The sequence below is a fragment of the Drosophila guanche genome, unplaced genomic scaffold, assembly GCF_900245975.1.
Source record: "Drosophila guanche unplaced genomic scaffold, DGUA_6, whole genome shotgun sequence".
In the NCBI taxonomy this organism is placed as follows: domain Eukaryota; kingdom Metazoa; phylum Arthropoda; class Insecta; order Diptera; family Drosophilidae; genus Drosophila; species Drosophila guanche.
The window spans coordinates 15,105,618-15,127,130 of record NW_022995743.1 but is presented as its reverse complement, the minus strand read 5'-3'; the positions used below and the strand labels follow the sequence as shown (position 1 = coordinate 15,127,130).

The following is a 21,513-nucleotide window of genomic DNA, read 5'->3' as shown; positions in this document are numbered from 1 at the left end:
AAAAAAAAAGCAAAAGAAAAGTCCCAATCCGAGACCCAATCCGGCAAAAAGCTGGGCACGCAGATGCCTGCCGCAGCGAGGAGACGTGAGTCGGGGCACAGGGGTTGCTGTTGCTGCCGGGCCTAGACAAGCGGCAAGTTAATTTATGCAACGCTGCAACACAACGCAGCAACAACGGTCGCTGTGGCAGCAACACAATGCCAATAAAGGCTTTGGGGCAGACACAACAACCAAAGCAACAACGGCAACAACAATTTGAAAATTGTTTATGCGTCTGCGCAGCCGCACAGCCTCCCCCCCTCTCCTGCTCGCTCTGTCTCTGTGCAACTTGTGGCGCGTTTAGTGTTAAACGCTTGATTAAAATTCTTGTAACTGCAACACTTTTGTGGCATGTGTTGTAGAGGGACAGAGAGAGAGAGAGGGAGGGAGATGTGATGGCGGTTGTCTGGGATCTTTATGGAGCGTGTTGTTTCCTTTGTGGAGGTTTTTCTTTTCTTTTCTTTTCCATGCATCACTGGGAAAGATCGTTGTTTCTGTACCTTGCGGCGGCTGTGGCATTGAGGCATGTGCCTCCACGTCCTGGCCACAGCTATGGCTCTGGCTGTGGCTGTGGCTGTTGTCGCTTGTTGCTCTTGTTCTTTTTTAATTGAATTGATTTGCATTTTTCACGCAGGCGTTGCTCATTGAGTTTGCTTCTCAGCCTTTGGATCGCTGTGTTTGCATTGTCGCTGGCATGAGACATCGAGCGAGGGGAGGCGGTGAGTATGTGGCACATGTGAGCAATAGAAAGCAGAAAATGTTTGCCATTTTGGAGGCTGTGGCAAGCTAAATTAACCCAAATTAAGATGAGCGGGACTTTCAATCGAATCGAATGAGTGGAAATGCCGCAAATGCAATTAACATAACCGGTTGACAACCGTCCCAGTCACATTTTTAAAAATATTAAAGCCTTAACTATTTGCAGGGGGAAAGAACAAAACTCTGCCTTAATGTCTCTACCATTTCGAAAATCTTCTCCTTGCCATCTTCGATTTGTCGACTTTGGCTCCTCTCATTTATGCATCTGTTAATTATAATTTGAACATGCCTGAACGCCCGCCTCCGTCAGTCGCCATGCAAAGTGCCAGAAAGAAAATTGTTATTAATTAATGTGTAATTGTTATGGGCAGGCGACATGACAGAGGCCCACATTGCTGCTGCTGTGTTGGGGTGTTGCTCTCTGTCAAATCGCTGCCGGCTTTAACAAATTAATAAACTTGACCAGACACGAGAAAACCGCATAAATCAATTTCAGTGCAAATGCACTAAACAATCATAAATAATAATTAAATGGCTGTTTAAGCTACTTTTTCGGGGCACAGCACGGCACAACACAGACAGTTTATTGGATAATTAAAAACTGTCGGTGATTATTGAAATTTGTGGGCAGCGGCAGACTTTGGTTAACCCAAAGGCGCTTCAATTACAAACCGAACAATTTAATACTATTGAGGGAAAAGTGGAGCCATGCTCTGCTCTGCTCTCTCTCTCTCTCTCTCTCTCTTTCTATATATTTACATGCCTCGTTAGTTTTATCCACATCCTGTGTAAGTTCCTGTTCCGTTTCCTTTTCCGACTCCTGTCATCTATACAATAATTTGTGACGCCTAATTGGGCAAAGGGTAGCAGCCACTCATCCACATGCAAAGAGAGAGAGAGGGGGGCAAAAAATGGTACACTTTTGTTCACTTCTAATTGCGCATTTGTATGCCTAATCGATCTGTCCGATTCGATTTGTTTTTCATGTCTTTCATGGAATTTGTGGGCCATGTAGTCGACGGGTTTTTCTCTCTTTTGCTTTCCCATTTCTCTTTTTTTCTAGCTTGGCTTTGGCCAGGTGTCCGTTTGAACTGCTAAAGCAAATGAAGCGTGACATTTTTCACATTTTCATTCGTTTTCCTTCTTTATTTTTATTTCTTGTTCTGTTTCGGGGCTGAGGCAGGAAGTGTGGGTGGTGGAGCAGCGACCTGCTCTATGTAAATTGGTTGAATGACAAAGGATTTTGTGTGTCCGTGTCTCTATTGTCTGAGCAATCAATTGCTCTTTAACTGTTTGATGATAGCTTCCACGTGCAGAGAGGGTATATGGGAGCTACGGATGGAGTTGGGAAGGTTTACCTTGCACACATATTATTATTTCATGGCTTACTATTTGTTTCAAGCTAGCAATCATTTATTACAGGGTATCGCAACGTCTAGTCATAGCTTTCAGGCATCAGACTACCAGCTAAAGAGCCCCCATCCCAAATGGACTGAAATGCCCACTGTATTTCCCCTTCTCTTTCCACTTATCTCTGGCCTGATGCCCACTGTGCCCGGATCACTGTCGTCCCTGTACCTGTCATAAGCGGCTTAGCCAATAGTGGATTATTTGCCAGAGCTTCATGTCTGGTTAAAGTTGTTCCCTTTCCCCTTCCCCTTCCTCTAAGCAAACCATCGATTGCGTGTTGCAACAAACGCTGATCATGTAAATAGCCTAAGCGGCATGCAAGTCTATATATAAATTGTGTACAGATATATGCACTATAGTGCGAGCCAGACAGACCAGCGACCAGACCACAAAACCCACATGCAATTCCATTTCGATGTTGCACGCAATTAAAATCTTCATTAGCCGCGTTTAATTTCCACTTTTGATTGAAACAAGAAATAAAACATATAAAATGTGCAAACGCAGTAAAAACAAAACAACAACAAAAATAAAACATCAGAGAAAAAAACAAGCGAGGCTGAAAATAAAAATCTTGTGACATGTGTCGTGGCTTATCGCCATCAGCCATCAGCCGGCAGCAACAAGTGGAGTTGCAGTTGGGATCTGGGGCGGTGGTACACATGGAGTTGGAGTCTACACTGGGGACTGGGGCGGCAGAGGGAGTTGCAGTTGGGGTACTGGGTGGAGGCGCAGCAGGATTCGATTGGGACTCCTCTGCGGACACTTTGCCTGATTAACGATACGTCCTCGTCCTCGTATTCCTCTTGCAGGCACCACTCTTCGCAGTCGTCGTCGTCGTCGTCGTCGCTATCAATGTTGGGCCTAAGTGACAGTTGACTTGTTTATCAATTGACAGTATTTTTTTGCTCCGCCAAAGCGTGGATACTGTTTGGGGGTAAAAGAGCGTAGAGGAGCTCTGTGGGTAACGTAACTGTTAATAAGCTTGTTCCGTGGCCTGTGAAAATGTTGATTTTAATTAAAAGTTGTTGCAAATCCCCATGCCCATGCCCATGCCCATGCCACATCCGCACACTCCGCTGACGGAATGTTTGCCTGGTGTTTTGTAAGCTGCATTTTAAGGCCCGATGCTGTCAGGATAGCAGCCAAGAGCACATGTCGAACAACTAAGTAGTGGCTTTGGGTATGCTGCAAGTCAAGATATTTTACATATGCATAAATATTATAGCCCAAGCCAGCAAAGTTTTTCTTTTTTTTGGGCGAGGCAAACATTCGCTTGAGATAAGCATACATTCTGGATACTCTGGAAATATAATTAAATGTTATCCAACATTGTTTCTTCTATAAACTCAATGCTGAGTCCACTGACCACTGTTCTCCCCTCTAATCTACGACTTCTTCTTTATTTCGAAGCATTTTAATTGCTTTTCTTTTGTGGCAAACAAAACTTGTGGATAGGCAAAACTTTTGCCCCACTTTGGACATGTTTATTGCTTTGGCCACAATTAAGCGATATTTCTTCAGTGAAAAGCTTGTGTCCAGTTGCAGGGTTTCCTTCTTCTCCCCAACTGCCTTCCGCATTGGCCTGCATTTGGGACAGAAATCCCATTTCCATAAATATCAATTAAGCGGCGGGAGAATATCAAGAGTGACAGGGAACATGGAGAGTTCTCAAGTTGCTCTCTGAGACGACGTCTCCGAGCTACTGGTTGGGCCGCCACATCGAGTGTTTGCTGGCTGGCTGGCTGCTACCTGGCCTACGCAGTTTTATAATTGGACAATTTACTGGGGCGCTACTACCATGCCCCAGCAGCGCTGCAGCAACGCCCGCCCCCTCGCTGCCATCCCTCGTATTGAGTTCGCCTCATCAAGTTTTGTTCTGGAGTCGGGAGGAGGAGGAAATGCTACCATTTGGGCGTTGAAGCATGAAACTTATGTCCAACTGTGGGCGTGGCAATTGAAATTGCCATTGTCATGTGCCAACGCAGGCCGGAAGAGGGGGGTATGCAATGTACAGTTCGACTTGAATGGATATACCCCAAAAAATTCAATTAGTTAGAGTCAAAATCGAAGCGGCCCCTGCACCCACGACTCCCTTTCACTCATAATCGGCTTACACACAAACACACACAGAAACTCACAGGGAAACTGTTATGAAAATGCTTTCACTATGTCTTCTAATTACTCCCAACAGAATGGCGAAGAGAACGACAAGAAGTTTTCCACACAGAGAGCTGAATGTTACTTAGTCATTTGGCATCCACTAAGCGGTCACTAAGCGTCAATATTTCAGGCCTAAGCCTATTACAGATTATTGTGCCAGCTTACAACAGAGACAGAGATCTGACATGTCTGCCAGTTTTGGGGCAGAGACTGTGGGACCAGACGATGGCGTCTTTGGTTGAGTGTCAAGTCAACTCTCTCGTGATTGGGCATTTGATTTGCATAAATAGTTGGAAAAGAAGTTGATGTGAAAATTAGGGAAACTGCCAATTAGGGCGTGCGTTTTGGGGTAAAAAAGGGCAAAGACAGAGTAGAGGAATGTCGCAGGGAAAACGGTTTCCAAATGAATGCCATTGAATGTTGTTTTTAAATAAATTTCAACTCGTTAGCTCATTAAAGGTACTTTTTACTTGAATGCCAAATATTAGCCCAACTTTCGGCACACACACCGGGGGACTGGAGCTGCGCCGATTGTTGATTCGCCTGGGGAGAGCCTTTACACTTTGATGGCAAACATTTCATGAATTCATTTGTGCGACAGCATGGAAAATGTGTTTGCCAAATGAAAAGTTGCCCCGGACAAGGTCTCTGCTCGGTGAAACGAGATTAGATTCGTGGAGAGGGGAGAGGGGAGAGGGGAGGGGCGTACTTGCATATGGAATTTCTGCTTAAAATGGATCATCACACGAGGCCGAGTGCTCAGTTGCCGCAAGACCAAGGAAGATGCAGCTACAGTGGATCATTTTCGGCTGCTGCGTGGGCTGGACACTTGCTCGGGGCGGAGGCAACATCCTGCCAAAGCAGAGAGACTTTTTCGAGTGGCTTACGTCGATTTTTTTGCCACCACTAACGACCACGACATCGGCACCCACACCCACACCCACCAGCAGCAGCACCTCCTCCTTTCCCATTGAAAGAGAATGCGGCACGTGTCGCTGTGGCCTGATCAACACACTCCACAGGATCGTGGGAGGACAGGAGGCGCGCATCCATCAGTATCCATGGATGGCCGTCATACTGATCCACGATCGCTTTTACTGCGCGGGTTCCCTGATCAACGATCTGTACGTGCTCACAGCAGCCCATTGTGTGACTGGAGTGCCGGCGGAGCTGCTCGCCCTGCGCTTCCTCGAGCACAATCGCAATCACCCGAACGTGGATCTGCTGGTACAGAGATCTGTCTCAAAGGTCAAGGTGCATGAGCTGTACAATGCGCGCAGCTTCGACAATGACATCGCCCTGCTGCGTCTCAGTCAACCCGTGGATGTGCAGGGTCTGCACCTGAGACCCATTTGCCTGCCCGTCCAAGGTCACAGCTTTGAGCACGAGATGGCCATTGTCACGGGCTGGGGAGCCCAGACAGAAGATGGATTTGTCAGTGAAAGTTTACAGGTAACGGGAGGAGGAGCCCCACAAACTATCATTGAGTTTGTCCACTCTTTTCAGGAGGTGGATGTACTCGTAATACCCCAAAGTGTTTGCCGCAACTGCACTGCGTACAAACCCAAAGATATCACGGACAATATGCTTTGTGCCGGACAGCTGGTTGAGGGCGGGAAGGATGCCTGTGGCGGCGACAGCGGTGGACCCCTTCAGGTGACCTTCGACGAGCGACCGGGCCAGTATCAGCTTGCAGGGATCGTGTCCTGGGGCGTGGGCTGTGCCCGACCCAATGCGCCCGGCGTCTACACGAGAGTCAATCAGTATCTGCGCTGGCTAAGTGCGAATACCCCCGGAGCCTGCCACTGCATACCCTCTCCCTCAGAGGATTACTAACTGTTTGTGGCAGCATCAAAAGTTTGGCAAATGTTGCATAAAGTACTTCGAGGTAACATCCATATCCATAACCATATCTGGAGTCGCATTCCCCAAAGCTATTGGGCAAATAAAAAAGCAATTTGAAACTGGGTTACTTTGACTGCCATGGCTAAAAGTTTTCCCAAGGAACCCAAGGAGGCCATATCCCTCCCATGCACATAAATCCCAATTTGCTAGCGAAATATTTTGTGCAATTGTGATTGTTATGCATTTTGCATTTGTGCAATCATAAAATTCCTCTACCTTCCACAACAAAACAAAAAACCAGAAGCAAGGCCCAAGGACACGCGCCAAACTCAGAGGAGCAACTTCTCCACTCCAACAATAAATTGCTCGGAATATTTGCCACAGTTCCCATATTCCACCGTACAGCAAAATCGCTTATATAAAGTTGCAATTTGGCCAAAAGCATAAGCATAAAGATAAGCCACAAAGTTCTTAACAAAATGTGCAACAAATTATTCAAGGGGAAATGGCAAATTGTGTTTCGATTTTGCTGCTAATCGAGAGTCTACTTCCTTGAAATTGTATGATTTATTCTAAAAGATGCAAATGCAGATCATTAAAACAAGCTGTAAATGGGTTTTCCCAATTAGAAAGAGTTCTGGTATAGGGTTCAACTATTTATTGGATGTTTAACATCAGTAATAGATGTTTCTTTATGGTATTTAATTTCTCTACTAAGAGTTCGAGCTCTCTCCTTCTGGATTCATATTCTTAGGCCCAACCGACATTTTATTTTCCATCGGACATCACTGTCAGATCAAAGATATTTCCCATCAGCAAAGACAAGCTGCTCCAAGCGGCACTTCCACAAAACTAAAACTGGTCTTGACCATTAAAAATCCATCCATTAATAATGCTTCTCTAGTCAGAGATCTCCCCGCAAACTCCACACTTCATGTGTGCCTGCAGGAGTTTTCCCATCAAAAGACAAATTGCCAAACCTTGAGGAAAAGCACGCCCCACGTCTTTTCGGTTTGGTGTTGGGGTTTCCGTGGAGTCTGAGTGGAGTTTTGCCTCCATAAAGATACGTGTATGTAGATGCATATGTAAATAGTTTTACAAACGCCATGCATCATTAAAAATCTTTTTACGACTTCATATTAAAGCCAAAACAAAAAACGGGCGGGGGGTGCATACAAAAAGTGGGGAAAATAAAAAGGGAAACGGACAGAAATGAACAGTAAAGAAACCATTTATACTTTGCCAATAAATTTGTCTCACCCGAGAAACTCGTAAAGATTTCCTACTCAAAGTCGTAAAGAAGTCTCGAAAATACAAGAAACCAAAACCAAAACCGAAACGAAAACCAAACCAAAAAGAAGTTAAAGTACTGCCGCCGACCTGCACGGATTTCCAGCTAAACGACAAATAACTTGGCATTTAATAACTCTCCGCTCTCAGTCTCGTGCATTTTTATTTTATTTTTTTGTTTGATCCTGCTCTCGAGACACCCTCCTCCACCAGTCCCCGCTTACTTGTATTTGGCGGCTTCATTATTCTCGACTTTATTTCTGGTTCCATAATTTCTGTGGCAAAGCGAATTTATGCGCTGAAACTAAAGCTCCGATTGCGATTGCGGGCTTTTTGGCCACGTCTGGTCTGTTCGTCTCAGAGTGTGTGTGAGAGTGCGTATGAGGTGAGTAGTGGCAGAGGAGGATAAAACCTGCATGAGGGAGATGAAGGAGCAACAGCTATGGAAAAAGACTTTCATAAGTCAATTACTGAAAAAGGAGCTGCAAAAAAATGATATCTATAAGGAAGTTTCATCATTAAAATATCGATCAAATGCAAATAATTGTAAATGCCTTCACTTCTTAGAAGCTCTGTCAAGCCATCAGCTTATTGAGTATAATTCTGCGCATCCCTGACTCAACTCAAGCTATCCCATTTACCCCTGCTGATTGATACCCAAAATCATTGTCATCTCAAGTTCAAAGTCCCTAGAAGACATCATTTGAACATCCAATTTAATAATCGACCTGTCATGTTCATAATTGCGACTCTTAGCCGCCAGGCCATCTGAGTCCTAGCGTCGCCTACACTATAACCGGGGCCCAAAAAGCAAACGAAACGAAGAGCAACAAACACATTTCTCAGAAGGCAAAACATGACACATCTCATTATGATGACTCCCAAAAGATCTCAACCGCACCAGCGTACACTCCGATACCCACACTCCACTCTCCACTATCCCTCCTTGGGCTCTTTTTCCGAGCCTGTGTGTGGTGTGTGGTTGATGCTGTCAGAGCATTTTGTTTATGATTTTGTAGCTGTCATAAAGTTATTAAAAGTATGTGACATTTTTATGGCATTATGACGTCTTGACTCAAGGTTCTGCTCCAACCGAAAATATAGCCAGAGGGAGAGAGATAGGATGAGGAGTGCTTATGCCTCCCTGCCTTTTGTTTTCAACGCTCTGGCTAAGTTCTTGGAGGTACGAGTGCATGCAGCCTGTCCCTGAAATATGATATCAAATAAAAAGCAAATTAAAGACGATAAAAATCTTGTCTCGACTCACGCTGTGCTGACTGAATGCAGAAAAAAAGAATCACAAAAAAAAAGTAATACTTCTTTTTGCGAATCTGCCAAAGCGAAATCCCTTCGAAATCAACTCTCGATTAGCCCCTCTGGGTCTCGGTTGGGGTTTCGGTTTTTCGCTTTTTCGGCTGCCTCCTGGCCCGCTGCCTGTTGCTTCTGCCGCTTGTTGTTCATCTTGTTATTTGGTGGCTCATAAAACTTGTAAACATCCGACTGATTGTGCCCCTGTCTGGGCCTTTCCTTTGCCTTTAGTGCTCCCTCTCTCTCTTGTGTCTGTCGGTGTGTGTCTGAGAGTGGGTGCTTGTTTCTCTTCGAATTGGTAAGATATTTCCTGACCATATTACACTTTTGATTGGCCCTCGTAGTGGGGCACTGAGGGCGTGAGAGATCAAAAGTCGATAAGCAGCTTTAATTGCCTGCCTTGTGCCGTCTCGGACCACATGTCCAAAGTTATGGCACCCTAAAAATATATTTCAAATAATGGATAATGGTCTGGAGTATGCTGATGACCACAGAGAAGTTGCGATTGTTAAATGTGTGTGGAGTTAGAAGGCAACAGATAACAGACGAGACGTTGTCTGATGCTTCAAGTTGAGAGAGAACTTGTGTAGATATTTTAACCACAAATATTGTTGAGAATGTGAAAGTTGGGGGGAAAGTTGAAGAAGCTCCAAAGGTCCGATTCCTAGAAGGCTTTTTGGCAGGTGAATAATATTTTATTTGACTTTTTGGTCGCCTGTTGCATTTTGTTTGGCTTTGAAAGCCATCACATAATTTTCCAAAAACTTATTTTTTCTTGGAGCCACGCTTGACTTTCCGCAACTCGTAGCTGCGTCGTTTGGAAGCCGACAGTCTGGCTGTGCGGCGCAGCACCTTCTTATCAATGTACTCATCATCGTCATCATCGCCAGCGAAATCCATGAGCACATCCTCCTGGATAACATTCTGAAGGGAAGGCTCCACTGATTGCTGCCCCGTTTCTGCATCTGCATCTGCATCTGTATCTGTGTCGTCTGTATCGGTTGTGTCGTCCTCGATCTCAGCTTGTACCAGGCATTTCTTCAACTTCTTGGGCAGTGGTCGCTTTCCCTTTCTTTGATCGTCTTCCTGCTGACGTTTCTTGGTCGCTTTCTGTGGTAGAATCAACTTGGGCAGCGGCTTCTGTTCTTCTTTGGCCTTTTTGATATACGTGTAGGTGCCGTCGTCTTCATTCAGCAATAGCTCCACAGAGTCCTTAAGTAGCTCAACATCGTCCTCGCTGGCGATGGCATCTTCGTCGCACAGCTGGTTCATAACCTCCTCCAGATCAAAGACATCCCTCTTGGCCGGTTCATCGTTCTCATCGTCCGAGTCGTCGTTGCCAATTGGTATGTTCTGGTTGAAGTCACTCGACTTGTTGTGGCCGTCAATTACGATCTGCTTGTAGCCGCTGATCTTGATGCCATAGCGGGGCATGTACTGCTGGAAGAAGTCCTCCAGCTTCGGGTGCGGCACGTTGCCGTAGTAGCCGGCATACGAGGGCACCTGCTTCGTGAGTATCTTGGTCACCGACTCGTACGGATTCACAAACTTGTCCGTTCTGCCCGCAAGCTGTTGCTCCACGGTCATTTCCAAGATGGGTGCGGGACGTCCGGCTCGTTTGGCCACCGGCCTGTTGGACTCATTGGCGCATTCGTGGAGCAGAGCCATATCGCAGTGGTAGCTCAGCTCCGTGTGGAGGCGGCAGCGTGCCACCTGCAGGGGCGACAGGTACGAGTGAAAGGCGGTGCAGATATCCTTGTCCCTTTGCTGGTGTCCTGCTGCGAAAGTCTGCGCATTCTCCTGTCCCTCTTGCATGTTCTCGTAGCTTATCTTACGGATCTTGTGCGGCGCACCCATTACAAAGTTTGGGTGCTGAAAGACCAGGACTATAGTGCCCTTGGCCGCATCCTTGCAATCGACGTCAAACACACGCTCAAAGCCATATCTCGAGAGCTCTGTCGCGAACTGGAGGACACTGCGACAACGGAACATGGAACGAGAGCTGATCAAATGCTCCTGCAGCGCCACATATAGCACGATAATACACAATTTGTCCTTCGACCAATGCAGGAAGTCAATGCAGGGACTGTTGGCGGCCAGATAAAGCATCTGAAGAAAGGAATATTCAGCGAGTCGCTTCCGTAGAATCCGTTTCTTCACTTTTGGCTTCTGCTGCAGCGGGCTTGCTGCCTGCTTTTGCTTCTTTTGCGACAACCTTTTTATGGTATTGTCGAAAACAATGTCGATTTCGTCATCAACGTCGATCGTATCAATGGGTATGGGCACCTCCTGGACATCGTCCGCATCATCTTCAACATTGAGTGTGTCCATAAATGCCTTCAGCTCCGGGTCGGTGTAGCCACTTTCGGCGCTCCCAATGGCGGTGGTCGGGGGCGCGTTACGAAATATCTTCTGCCAGTCGTCGATGTCGGCTCCTTCTGAGCCTGAAGTACCTTCCTGTCCATCGACCTCATCGACGTGTAGATTTGATTGATAATCACCGGTCATTGAAATTGCGTTTGCGTTTGTTTTCCCTCCGTTCACAAAATGATCGAAAAAGTTTTGTTTCCCTTTTTTTCTATGATTAGGAATTTATTTTTTGTACTCTGATTTTGTGAGTTGTTGACTGGAAAATTGTTTTCGACGACTGAAAAATGAAAGTAAAATACAAACAAAGTGGTTGCCAGACTGTTCAAAGTGAAAGCAGCAGTGTTGGAGAAGGTTTCTGGTATTTTACTTTCACCGTTTGAAACTTGGTATATACTTGTGATGATGGTCGCTAAATTCATAGAAATAAGCTTTAGCCTGTGGCCCCTGCCCCTCAAGACATTCACTTCATTCCATTTGAATGCATTTCATGTATTGTTTGCCATAAATCTATTGTTATTTATTCCAGTTCTACAACCACCCAATGCCCCCCTATATTCAACCCTCCTTCCTGTCCAACCCAGCCCCTTCTGCCGCCCTGTCACGCACTAAGGGCGGCATAGTTCAAAGCGTGGAGGGGGCAAAGGAAAACCTTTCAATTGTGGAATCCACGCGCTGTATCAATAATAATACAACAAAAAGAAAGAAAGAAAGAAAAACAACGCCGCCAACAGTGACACACCACACTGGAGGGAACCCAATCGAAAGGGGTATACGGGGTTGGTGGGGCAATACAGTTGGGGGTGGCGGAGAGAACCCCATAGCAGTAGCTTTAAATTGACATTTACATGAATATTTAATAAACATCCTTTAATCATGAGTCGTCCATTGTGCACCAACGACAGGGCTGAACGTTGATGATGGAAACGAGTGGCACGGACGTGGGGCTTCCTGCTGCACGTGCATGTCCCAAAATGTTCAAAATGTTTTTTTTGCCATGCGTTGGAGTTGGAGATGCAAAAAGGGACATATTCTATATGTGGACAATAATTTCATGTGTCGCCTAATAAAACATTTACATACATGCAAAATACACCCAACGAATGATAGAGAAAAAATATATGATATGCCGCCAGAATGGTTGGAATCTGAGGAATAAATTTACAAGTCCAGCGAACAGCTGTGCATGAAAAAGGTGTCCCATCGGGCGCGTGATTTTGACAATGTGTCAGGCTGTCGTCACACTCTTTCCGCCTGTTGTTCGTATTTTATTTCGATCATATTTTTTATAAATTTTACTCCCAGCAGTAGATAATGTGCGCCATGAAAACCCATCTGCCGCATCATCCTGCTGAGTTAATTGACATTTTTAGTCACACGTAAGTCTTCGTCGAGTTTTGGTTTCAGTTTCACTCGTTTTTTTGTATACTTTGGTGAGGGAAACGGGGCTTTGGGCGCTGTGGGACAGCTTCTGTCCGTGTTATCTGGACAAATGATAACCGATGATCGACTGGACGGGTCTGTGACAGCTGTTTTTTCGAGAGAGATCGTTTTGAAATATTCAGAATATGGAACACTAAAAAATTGTTTAGATGCCGCCGCCGATGTGTCGGCACTTTTTGTGGTTGTTGTTTCGGTTTAATGCGTGTCAAGTGGTCGTAGATTATGCATTTTTATGGTTTATGTGGCGCTACCCTAGCGCTTTACTCCCTTTGAGACAGTACGGATATTGTTTTCAAAGCAATAAAAATAAAAGGAAGCAAAACATGAACAGCTGTCTGTCTGTCTGTCTGTCTGTCTCTGGCTTCTCTTGCTGTCAATTGTAATTTTTACGACTCTAATTCTGATTTCGATGCCGGATTTCAATACCATTTTCGATTGATTTTTATGAGTCACTTTCTCGCATGTACACACGTAAGCTTCTCTTACGCGCATGACTCATGGGCAGACAATGCTCAGAGCTCAGAAGAGTTGAGATCCCATCCATCCATCAATCATTGCACACATGCCAAACCGAGCCTTGGGGCTGCTGCTGCCTGTGCGTTATCTTTGCCCAGTTCTCCGAGTAAATTAATATAAATGATCAATTTCACATAATTTTGTAAGTGCATATTAAGGGCAGCCTCCAGAGCAGTGCTCTGACAATTAGTGAGGAATATTCACATGTATCATGCGACTAAACATTCGACTGCTGGGGCATGTTGAAAAATCATCACTCAAACTTTGTTGCATGCATAAAATATGTATTAATGATCTGTCCGTTTGAGCTCTTCTGGAGAGCTTACACAATACACTTAATTAATGAAAGGATTTCTGGGAAATTCTTTAAAATATAAGACTTGGCTTTAAAGACTCTTCATGATAAAGTTTTGACTAATTGAATGCCTAATTCTTGTTCCCTTTCGATCCCATTTAGATGCCAAGACTGGCAGGCAGCAACTCCCGTTTCTGGTAATTTGATATTTTCTTATTCTAAAAATTGTTCACTAAATGTGTTTAAGACTCACCTCACTCCACTGCCGCTGTGTATCGCTTTCACCCCTCGGTCTGCGGCTGTTCTTCAATCAGCTCTGAGAGCGTGTCGCCTCTTTCTGTTCTTTGTTTTTTCTCTCTAATGAAGCGTTAAAACTCCACGTTCTTCCGTGGGAGAGAGGGAGAAGATAATTAACACAACACCAACTCCATTTCCAATAGCATCGAACCGAACAAAGCTACAAAAAAATCATTAACCCTTGGCATTTGTCAGTCGAGTTTTAGCGTAACTTTCTAAAGGAGTTCTTTCCCCTTTGCCTTAGAAGTTTAGAGTTCCTTTTGGCCGCTTTGTTGGACAAGTCAATCTACGTGACATCCTTTCGACTGCCGACTCCTTTCGGTGCCACGAAATGGATTGCATGGTGGGATGGGGCAGCAGAACTTCTTCCTTGGGCCACAGCCACGAATTTTGTTGAAACAGATGTCAAATTGTTGTACATTTTATATTTTTCTTTCCCCTTCGCCTCGATCTACTTTTGTTTCACTCTTTGCTTTTGTTTTGTTTCTTCGCTCCGTTCTATCGCTGTGGTGGCCCCCTTTCTGTTTTCTTTCTGTTTTGGTTCGTTGACTGTTTGCGCGGTTTCAAATTTCTGTGAAATGCATGTAGTCAGACGTCTCCCCATTCCACTTTTTACTCCGTTGCGAACCATTTCTGGGTATGCGAGGGGGTTTTCACTGCTTCTCTATCGATGTGCTCGAGTAGTCCTCGATTAGGACACTTGATATGTGTCTTTCAGTGAGGCTTTGAAGCAGTAGGGCATTTTTAGAGGAACATGTGTACATGGTATGTGTGTCCTAAATTAAACTGCCAATAGTTATAGATTGTAGGGCCGATAATGAAGGAGAGAGTTATGGTTTGGGCTAGTCCCCATGCAATTTATGGGTACGATATGGTTCGTAAAACTAACAAAAGTTGGGATAAGATGGAAAATTCTCTCTCTAAACAGCGACAAGCAAAAGACACGCAAAAAGTGCGAAAACAGAAATCATTTTACGATAAGTAATACAACTTCATCAGCGAGAAACGAAGCCCCGAGAGCGGGTTCCCCAGTTGCCTCTGCCACCGCTCTCTGCGGCTCAACAGTGATCCAGCAAAGCGTGAGGCGTGCATAAGTGAAATGTGCACAAGACACCAGATACAAAGATACATCCGAATACAACAGCAAGAACAACAAAAACAACAAGACTGAAGGCAGAAGGCAGAAGGCATCCAAAAAGGTAATTAATCATCGTCATGGGGCGTGTGCACGATTCGCTTAACGTGCGCCTTTGGCGGTGGCCCCTCCATTCAGTGGCAAGGGGGCTGCAGGGGTCTGCAGAGCTTGGGGGAAAATTCGAGTACTAACAGGGTACGACAGACGATGGCGGGGTCAGAGTTTGGTTGGTGCACCACACTCCAGACATATTACTCAAGGCATTTCCATATGCTCCACTTGGACTTGGACCCATGGCTTCCACTGGTGCTCCTCCAGTCAGCAGATCGCGGAGTGACTGGAATGGGCAAACATGGGGCCTGGGTCTGCGGCAAGGAGGCGTGGCATGGCGTGGCGCAATAATCATAACGAGCCAAATTAATGCGTTTCTTTCTACATCAAGCAGAATTCCCGTGCCGTTTTTTTTTTTTTGCTCGTTCTTTCGGCGACACATTTGCTGATTTATCCGCTACCACAATACGGTGCGTACCCTCCAGAAAGCATCTAATATTTACCCAGTGGCGCCTTCTATGACGAGGATATTTTGTATGCATTTTGAAACATTTTTAATTGATTGCGCGGCAGATTTCAGCAATGCTGTGTGCCATTTGATTTGGTCAACGAGTCGTGACAGCACCACTAATCAGAAAATGGAAAATAATTATGTGATAATAAAATAAAATATACCCTTGATACAGGTACAAAAAACATACACAAATTATACATTTTCTCAGTGCTTTAGCTTAGATTCACAGATGGTCTTATTGAAAGATATACCCTAATTAAATAGGGTACTAGAGTTAAGCAGCGACTCTTGTTGAGCTAATTGGATGCTCTGCCAATTAGTTGGTTGGTTGAGAAAATCATATCTCAGGTGGAAACATAAATGAAACGGAAAACTTTAAATATGTCAACGCGACATGCGGTGGGGAATCTCCTGTAGAGTGCTCCTCTGCGCCATCTAACAGTTCTGTTAACGTTCAGTTTTGCATTAACATTACCGCTACCTGTGGCCGCATACAATTCTCTTGGGTGTGGGAAAAAAATACACGTGCTTATCACACACACACACACACACACACAGAAACGTACACAATGCAGACAACAGCGTCAGAGAATTTATTTGAAATAAACAAAAAACAGCTGTTGAAGAGAGCGTCAAAGCAAGAGAGAGAGCTCTACATACGCAGAGAGGGCGAGAGAGAGTTGCTATAAATGGTGGGAAATGTATGGCAAACCTTAAGGAAATAAATAAAGCCTAAATAAATAATATTTAAATTGTATTTGGCACAACAAAAAATATGGTAAAATGATAAGAAAAATCGCATGGTAATGCTTGAATTTCGACTTATTTTTAAATATTAATAAATTGGAATTAATATGTACAAAAAACATAGAAAATTCCTATGGTTATATGAAAATTCCCACACACCAGGAACCGGCTTTTATTCGCTCCCTTCTCCCAAGAGAACTCTCTCGTGCAAGTCTCTCTCCCATAAAACACCATGGCGTTTCTCGCATGCGATTTTCGTACAAACTCGCACGAGAGCGTGCCCAGGCATCGCTATAAACCGAAGGCAAGCCGAAGCGAGAACCGAGCCCACTCGCATGTGGCATCGGGTATATCGCAGGGTGTTTTCATACAGCAATAACTACCTATAAGCATGCTACCATGGGGCATGGGGCATTGGATCGTTCAGCGGAGTCCGCATCCGACAGTTTCAAAGATACTCTCGTAGCGTGCGGTTCTCGCAAAGCTCGCGTTTTTCCGCTGCATTTGTGGAAGAGAATTTACGTAAAAGTTCCCATGGTAGAGGCCTTTAATAGGAGTCAAATTTAACGAATAAAACGTAATTAAAAAGTGCTAAGAAACCCAAAGATAATACATAATATAACGGAAAAGCATTGTCAGAGGAAACCATAAACGAGAAGCATTGCCAGGCCAGGACCACGAAATAATCCCATTAACATATGCTGTGTACGCGTGTGCGCGTGAATCCGTTACGGGCTCTATAATTGCATTGATTGACACCCGTTACGACTGTCGCCTTGCTATTTATGGCCAGAGGAATTCTTCGTTTTTTATTTCCATTAAAATCTCAAGGGGGAAAAGCAGTGCAAAAAGTGTGACCAACGTGCTGAGGAATTCAATAAGTGAAGGCCGTAGTGGGGCATCGGCCCACCCTTCTCGCAATATTACTGTGCGTGTGTCAGCGTGAAAATTCGAGGAATTTGCAATTAATGTTGATCAATCACACGCACACACAAAAGTCCAATCAACTGAATTCAAATAAAATCATAATACAGGATTAATTGAAACTCTTGAGAATTTATTCAGCGGGAGCTACTTCGACGACGCAGCACGATACACTCATATTTATTGCAATTATTTGTCCTGGAAAAAGGTGAGTGAGCTTGGGTTCTAGAGAAATCAGAATTTGTTTAAAGGGGTTGTAATTCCATTGGTTCCTTTGTAACGTTAAGAATTTGCATGCAAAAGTGGGAGTTGAAAAGGAGTATTCTTGGATTGCATTGGAAGTTTTATTGAAAATGCAATTTTAGGTATTCAAAACAGAAGATTTTCTTTGAGTTCCCTTTTCGTTACTACCTTATCTTCCAATTTATCATGTCTCTAAGCTATTAATTATAATTAAAGTTAAGTTCTGTGGAACCATTGAAAGTGTCAAACTATTTGACAGCCTTTTCCTTTAGCTCCCCCCTGGCACTTCCTCACCTTTATGGTCAATTTCAAATGGGTCAGCGATGCATTTTGATAATGCCAGGCGGGTGGGTCTCCAAAGTTCAATCGCTTTTTTTTTATATTTGGGTAACGTTCTGTGACACGCAAGCTCCACCCTCGAAACGCAATTAGCATAAATTTACCATAAAGGTATTTTGGCATCTAATTATGGCCTTTTTCGTTGTAGTTTCCATTGAAATGTTTGAACTGTTGTTGCTTGATGCATTTGATGGTTTTTTGTTGTGGTCGTCTGTGTGCATTGAATTTTAATTGAAGTTGGCGGCGGCGGCGTTTTAGGCCTGATTGTTGATTGTTGCTGGCTGGTGTTATTTCGTTGTCTAATTATGCGGCGTGAAAATGCAATGCATGTACAAATATTGACGCGACACAGTCCTTCGTCTTTCGTCTATCGTTGTTATTGTTGTTGGTTGTTGTGGCCGTTTGTTAACAGTAATTCTCGATGTTTTGCTGTTGGTTCTGTTGTTTGTTTCTTCCATGTACGTGTGTCTATTTAAAGTGGAACCCAAATCGAAACATACACTATTGAAACAGTTTGAAGTGGATCCCCCACGACAATTGTTTAAACAATCAAACGAAGTAGGGGCCCGCATGGAAGGGGCATGACAAGATGATAATCGAGTAAGCAAAATGCATTCATCGAATATGGTGGATTCTTGGTTAATAATGTTGTAGATAATTAAGATATGGAACACTTTGTGAACACACCCTGGAAATATTAACAATACTACTTATAAAGTGGAGCACAATTATTGAACATTCCATTATTACGTTGGGGAAGTAGGGGACTTTCTTTCTGCTGATTTTCCTTGGTGTTTGCAGTTTTATTCACTCTCTAATTAACTCGTTCTTTGCATTCCAATTGAAAACTAAGGCAAGGTCCTGCTCTCAACGCAAAGCTGTCATCCATCTGCCAAGCTCCAGCAACAAAGGAGGCGCCAGGAGCACGAATCTAGTTCAAGTGTAGAGTAATTAGCGACTGGGGCGTGACTGTACGTGTGTCAAGTTGTACAGAGGGAAAACTACAGCAAATATTTACAATTAAAGCGAAAGCAGATGGGAAGGTGCTGCTCCTGCTGCTCTCTCGCTGAGCAAGAGTTTACCTCAAGTGGACACTCGAGTGGAGGAGGCGGGTCCAGAGCGGAGCAATGTAAGAGATGGAGGGGAAAAAAAATGTGAGGTTAATTAAAAAACCCAAACAATGCCAAAGGAATTGAAATTGCTTTTTAATATTTTCAACACAAAACAGGTGGGGGAAGAAAAAGATTTCCACTCAGAGATTAGCTCACATTTCCACCTACGCATTTCCATGACAGCCAGGGGTTAGGAAGTGTACAGCAACGAACACAAGCGTCAGGCGACTAAACATGTCAAGTGAGAGTGTAGGCTAGAAAGAGAGAGAGACTGTGAGAGAGGGAAACACCCCTGGATGACAGGCGACTGTCACACGTTGCGCATTAGACACACTCATCCGAGCGATCTCCGAGCCTCCGCTCCTACTCTGCATCGCCTTTTGTCTTTTATATTTAGGTGCCTGTGTTGCAATGTTTGTCCAAGTGCTGGGATCGCGCACAGCTGACACAACTCTCTTTTGGGGAGTGCGGGGAGTGCCCGCGTAGTGTGAATGAGATGTGAACTGCATTAGTAAATGGAGTTAAGTAAGGTTGAGTTAAGTAGTGTTTGCCCCAAAGCACTTCCGTTTTGGGATGGGCGCTAAAGAAAAGTGTCAAAGGTGTACTTTCCGGGCACTATGGGCACAACAGCTGTCTTTTGAGAGAGTTTTACCGAAACGACTTGAACGACGTGCTCGTGTGGAGACAGGAACTATAATCCAAAGATTACAGCTAGATTTGAAATGTAATTTGCTTTGCCTAAACACCAGTCGAAGTGTTTGAAGTAATTGAATATTAGTTTCGTCAGCAATTTTCCTATTAGTTCCATGGTGTAACTCTAGTCTCCCGTCTCTTCTGTTCAAAGTATCCTGTTAAATATTAGCCAGTTGCATTCGTCTATGACCCCCCCCCCATAAACATCTATTTGGCTTTGTAGAACCGAAAACATCTGCGCTTAGACTCAGGCAACAGCCAAGCCCCTTGCGATCCATTCGAATGGGAGAGGTCCAGGTCCAGTCCAGCAGTCGGTTTCTAATGTGAATAATTCCACCACATTACACACACCTGCATCTGCAGTCAGTCCCCAGTCGCCCCCCTGTGTAAGAGCTTTCATGCATTTGCGGTGGATATTTAGCAGTGGTCCCTGGCCAAGTGGTTGCAGCATTTTGGTGGTTTGCACGGAACGGCGGCGGTGGTTTCGGCGGTTTCGGCGGTTTCGGCGGTTTCGTTTGGTCCGTTTGGGAAAGTTGATTTGTTTGAACTGATTATGGGCATGTTCGTTCGTTGCGCTGCGGTTTCGCTTTGAGCTTGGTGCTCGGATAATAGTTTTAAATAAGTTCAAGTCGAATTTAATTGGCCAAACTAATGCCCGAACGTATGAATATATATTTATCTGTATCTGTGTCTGGTGTTGCTGTCTGGGGCGTAGCTACGCCCACTCCAACTAGGTTAAAGTCTGTGACAAATATGCAACGACATGAGAGACGTGACTTATCAACGAAAAGCACAACGAAATGGCAGGAGGACTATCATCATGCTCATCATCAGCTTTTTGGATGGACGTGTGTCTGTCCATCTGCTTTTGGCTGTCAGTGTGCATTAAAAACCAAACAAATTTGTTCTCCCCACTCCGCACACACACTGGGAGTGTGGGAAAAACTATCAAGTTTTCTGTTGTTGCCCAACAAGTCCAACAGATGCCTACACCTGTCGCCCTGACTAATTTATTTCTTGTAGATAAAGCATCGCAGCCCAAAGCATGGCATTGCATGACATGTGGTCCATCTGTATCTCCTCAGATATTTTATACACCCAAAGCTATGGGCCGCAGCGACCAATATGAAATCATTAAACAACAGACAGACACTCCGCACCACAGATGACGACAGGCGAACAAATTTGTTTGGAGTTTCTGTAATTTGCATAATTGAGTTGGAGTTTTGGCTCTTGGGTTACAGATCCCAAACAAGAGATAAATAATAAGCTGATGATGCCGCGACGAGGTTGTTGAAGTAAAGTGAAGTTTTCCCTGGAAAATGTACAGATCTGAATTAATCTGATTGATTTATGGCCAGAGATTTGTACGGTTTTTGGGCATTAAAAACAGCATTTTTGGCTCATAAAGAAAGTGATTAAATCGAGGAAATGTTAGACTCTCGAGAGTGTATTTTGTGTGTTTATTCCATTTGGTTTTCACATGGAAAATGAAATAAATATTCCAAAATGATTATTTTCTGCATAAACAATCTATTATTTCCTTTAACCATCAAAAGGATACATGCAAAGCCCAGACAATGCTCTGACAGACAGACACGTCAGTGTGCTGCCTTCTACAGATTCAAAGAAACTGAGAACCTTCCATCAAAGTTAACTGCATTTTTATGGTACACAGAGAGCCTCTACTCAGTAATCAGGCATTCATCCTCTACTGCAGCCAACCATCAAGCGATGATTATGCAATTTGCATACAGCTCACGTCCCAGCAGACGTCCAAGAGTGTCGGCATCTATTCAGAGTGCGGCGCTACTGGGCAGACAGTGGAGAGAGAAGTTAAACCAAACTAACCGAAACCCAAACCGAAACCAAATGCGAAACTGGAGTCCAAAGTGCGTTCAAGGTGATAAAGCAAAGTCCACAAAGTCCTCTACTACACTCTTACAGCACTGGGTACTGGGAAGTCTTGTATTAATGTGGGATAGATTTAAGCTGCTGCAAGGATATATACGAAGTTATTCAA

General features: G+C 44.3%; 3 protein-coding genes across 3 annotated transcripts in view; 2 read left to right on the top strand and 1 right to left on the bottom strand.

The window, feature by feature from the left end:
* Nucleotides 1-5,154: 5,154 nt before the first annotated feature.
* On the top strand, nt 5,155-6,207 carry LOC117592650 (mite allergen Der p 3). Its single transcript, XM_034286594.1, has 2 exons — nt 5,155-5,823; nt 5,878-6,207. The coding sequence occupies exons 1-2, from the start codon at nt 5,155-5,157 to the stop codon at nt 6,205-6,207; spliced, it is 999 nt and encodes a 332-aa protein (XP_034142485.1).
* A 3,324-nt stretch (nt 6,208-9,531) lies between these two features.
* Nucleotides 9,532-11,443, bottom strand: LOC117581692. Its single transcript, XM_034269073.1, has one exon. It carries the CDS (start codon nt 11,320-11,322, stop codon nt 9,580-9,582), a length of 1,743 nt encoding a protein of 580 aa, XP_034124964.1. The 5' UTR covers nt 11,323-11,443; the 3' UTR covers nt 9,532-9,579.
* A 5,187-nt stretch (nt 11,444-16,630) lies between these two features.
* Nucleotides 16,631-21,513, top strand: part of LOC117580295 (leucine-rich repeats and immunoglobulin-like domains protein 3) — an 82,491-nt gene continuing 77,608 nt past the window's right edge. Inside the window, exon 1 of the mRNA XM_034266779.1 lies at nt 16,631-17,311. The gene's annotated coding sequence lies outside the window, so the exon portion shown is untranslated. The remainder of the gene's footprint in view (nt 17,312-21,513) is intronic.

Excerpts from the sequence above, each read along its gene's own strand:
- LOC117592650 (XM_034286594.1), top strand. The coding sequence starts at position 5,155 with ATGCAGCTACAGTGGATCATTTTCGGCTGCTGCGTGGGCTGGACACTT. Across the intron at positions 5,824-5,877 it reads TTGTCAGTGAAAGTTTACAG|GAGGTGGATGTACTCGTAAT; the intron begins GTAACGGGAGGA and ends CACTCTTTTCAG.
- LOC117581692 (XM_034269073.1), bottom strand. The coding sequence starts at position 11,322 with ATGACCGGTGATTATCAATCAAATCTACACGTCGATGAGGTCGATGGA.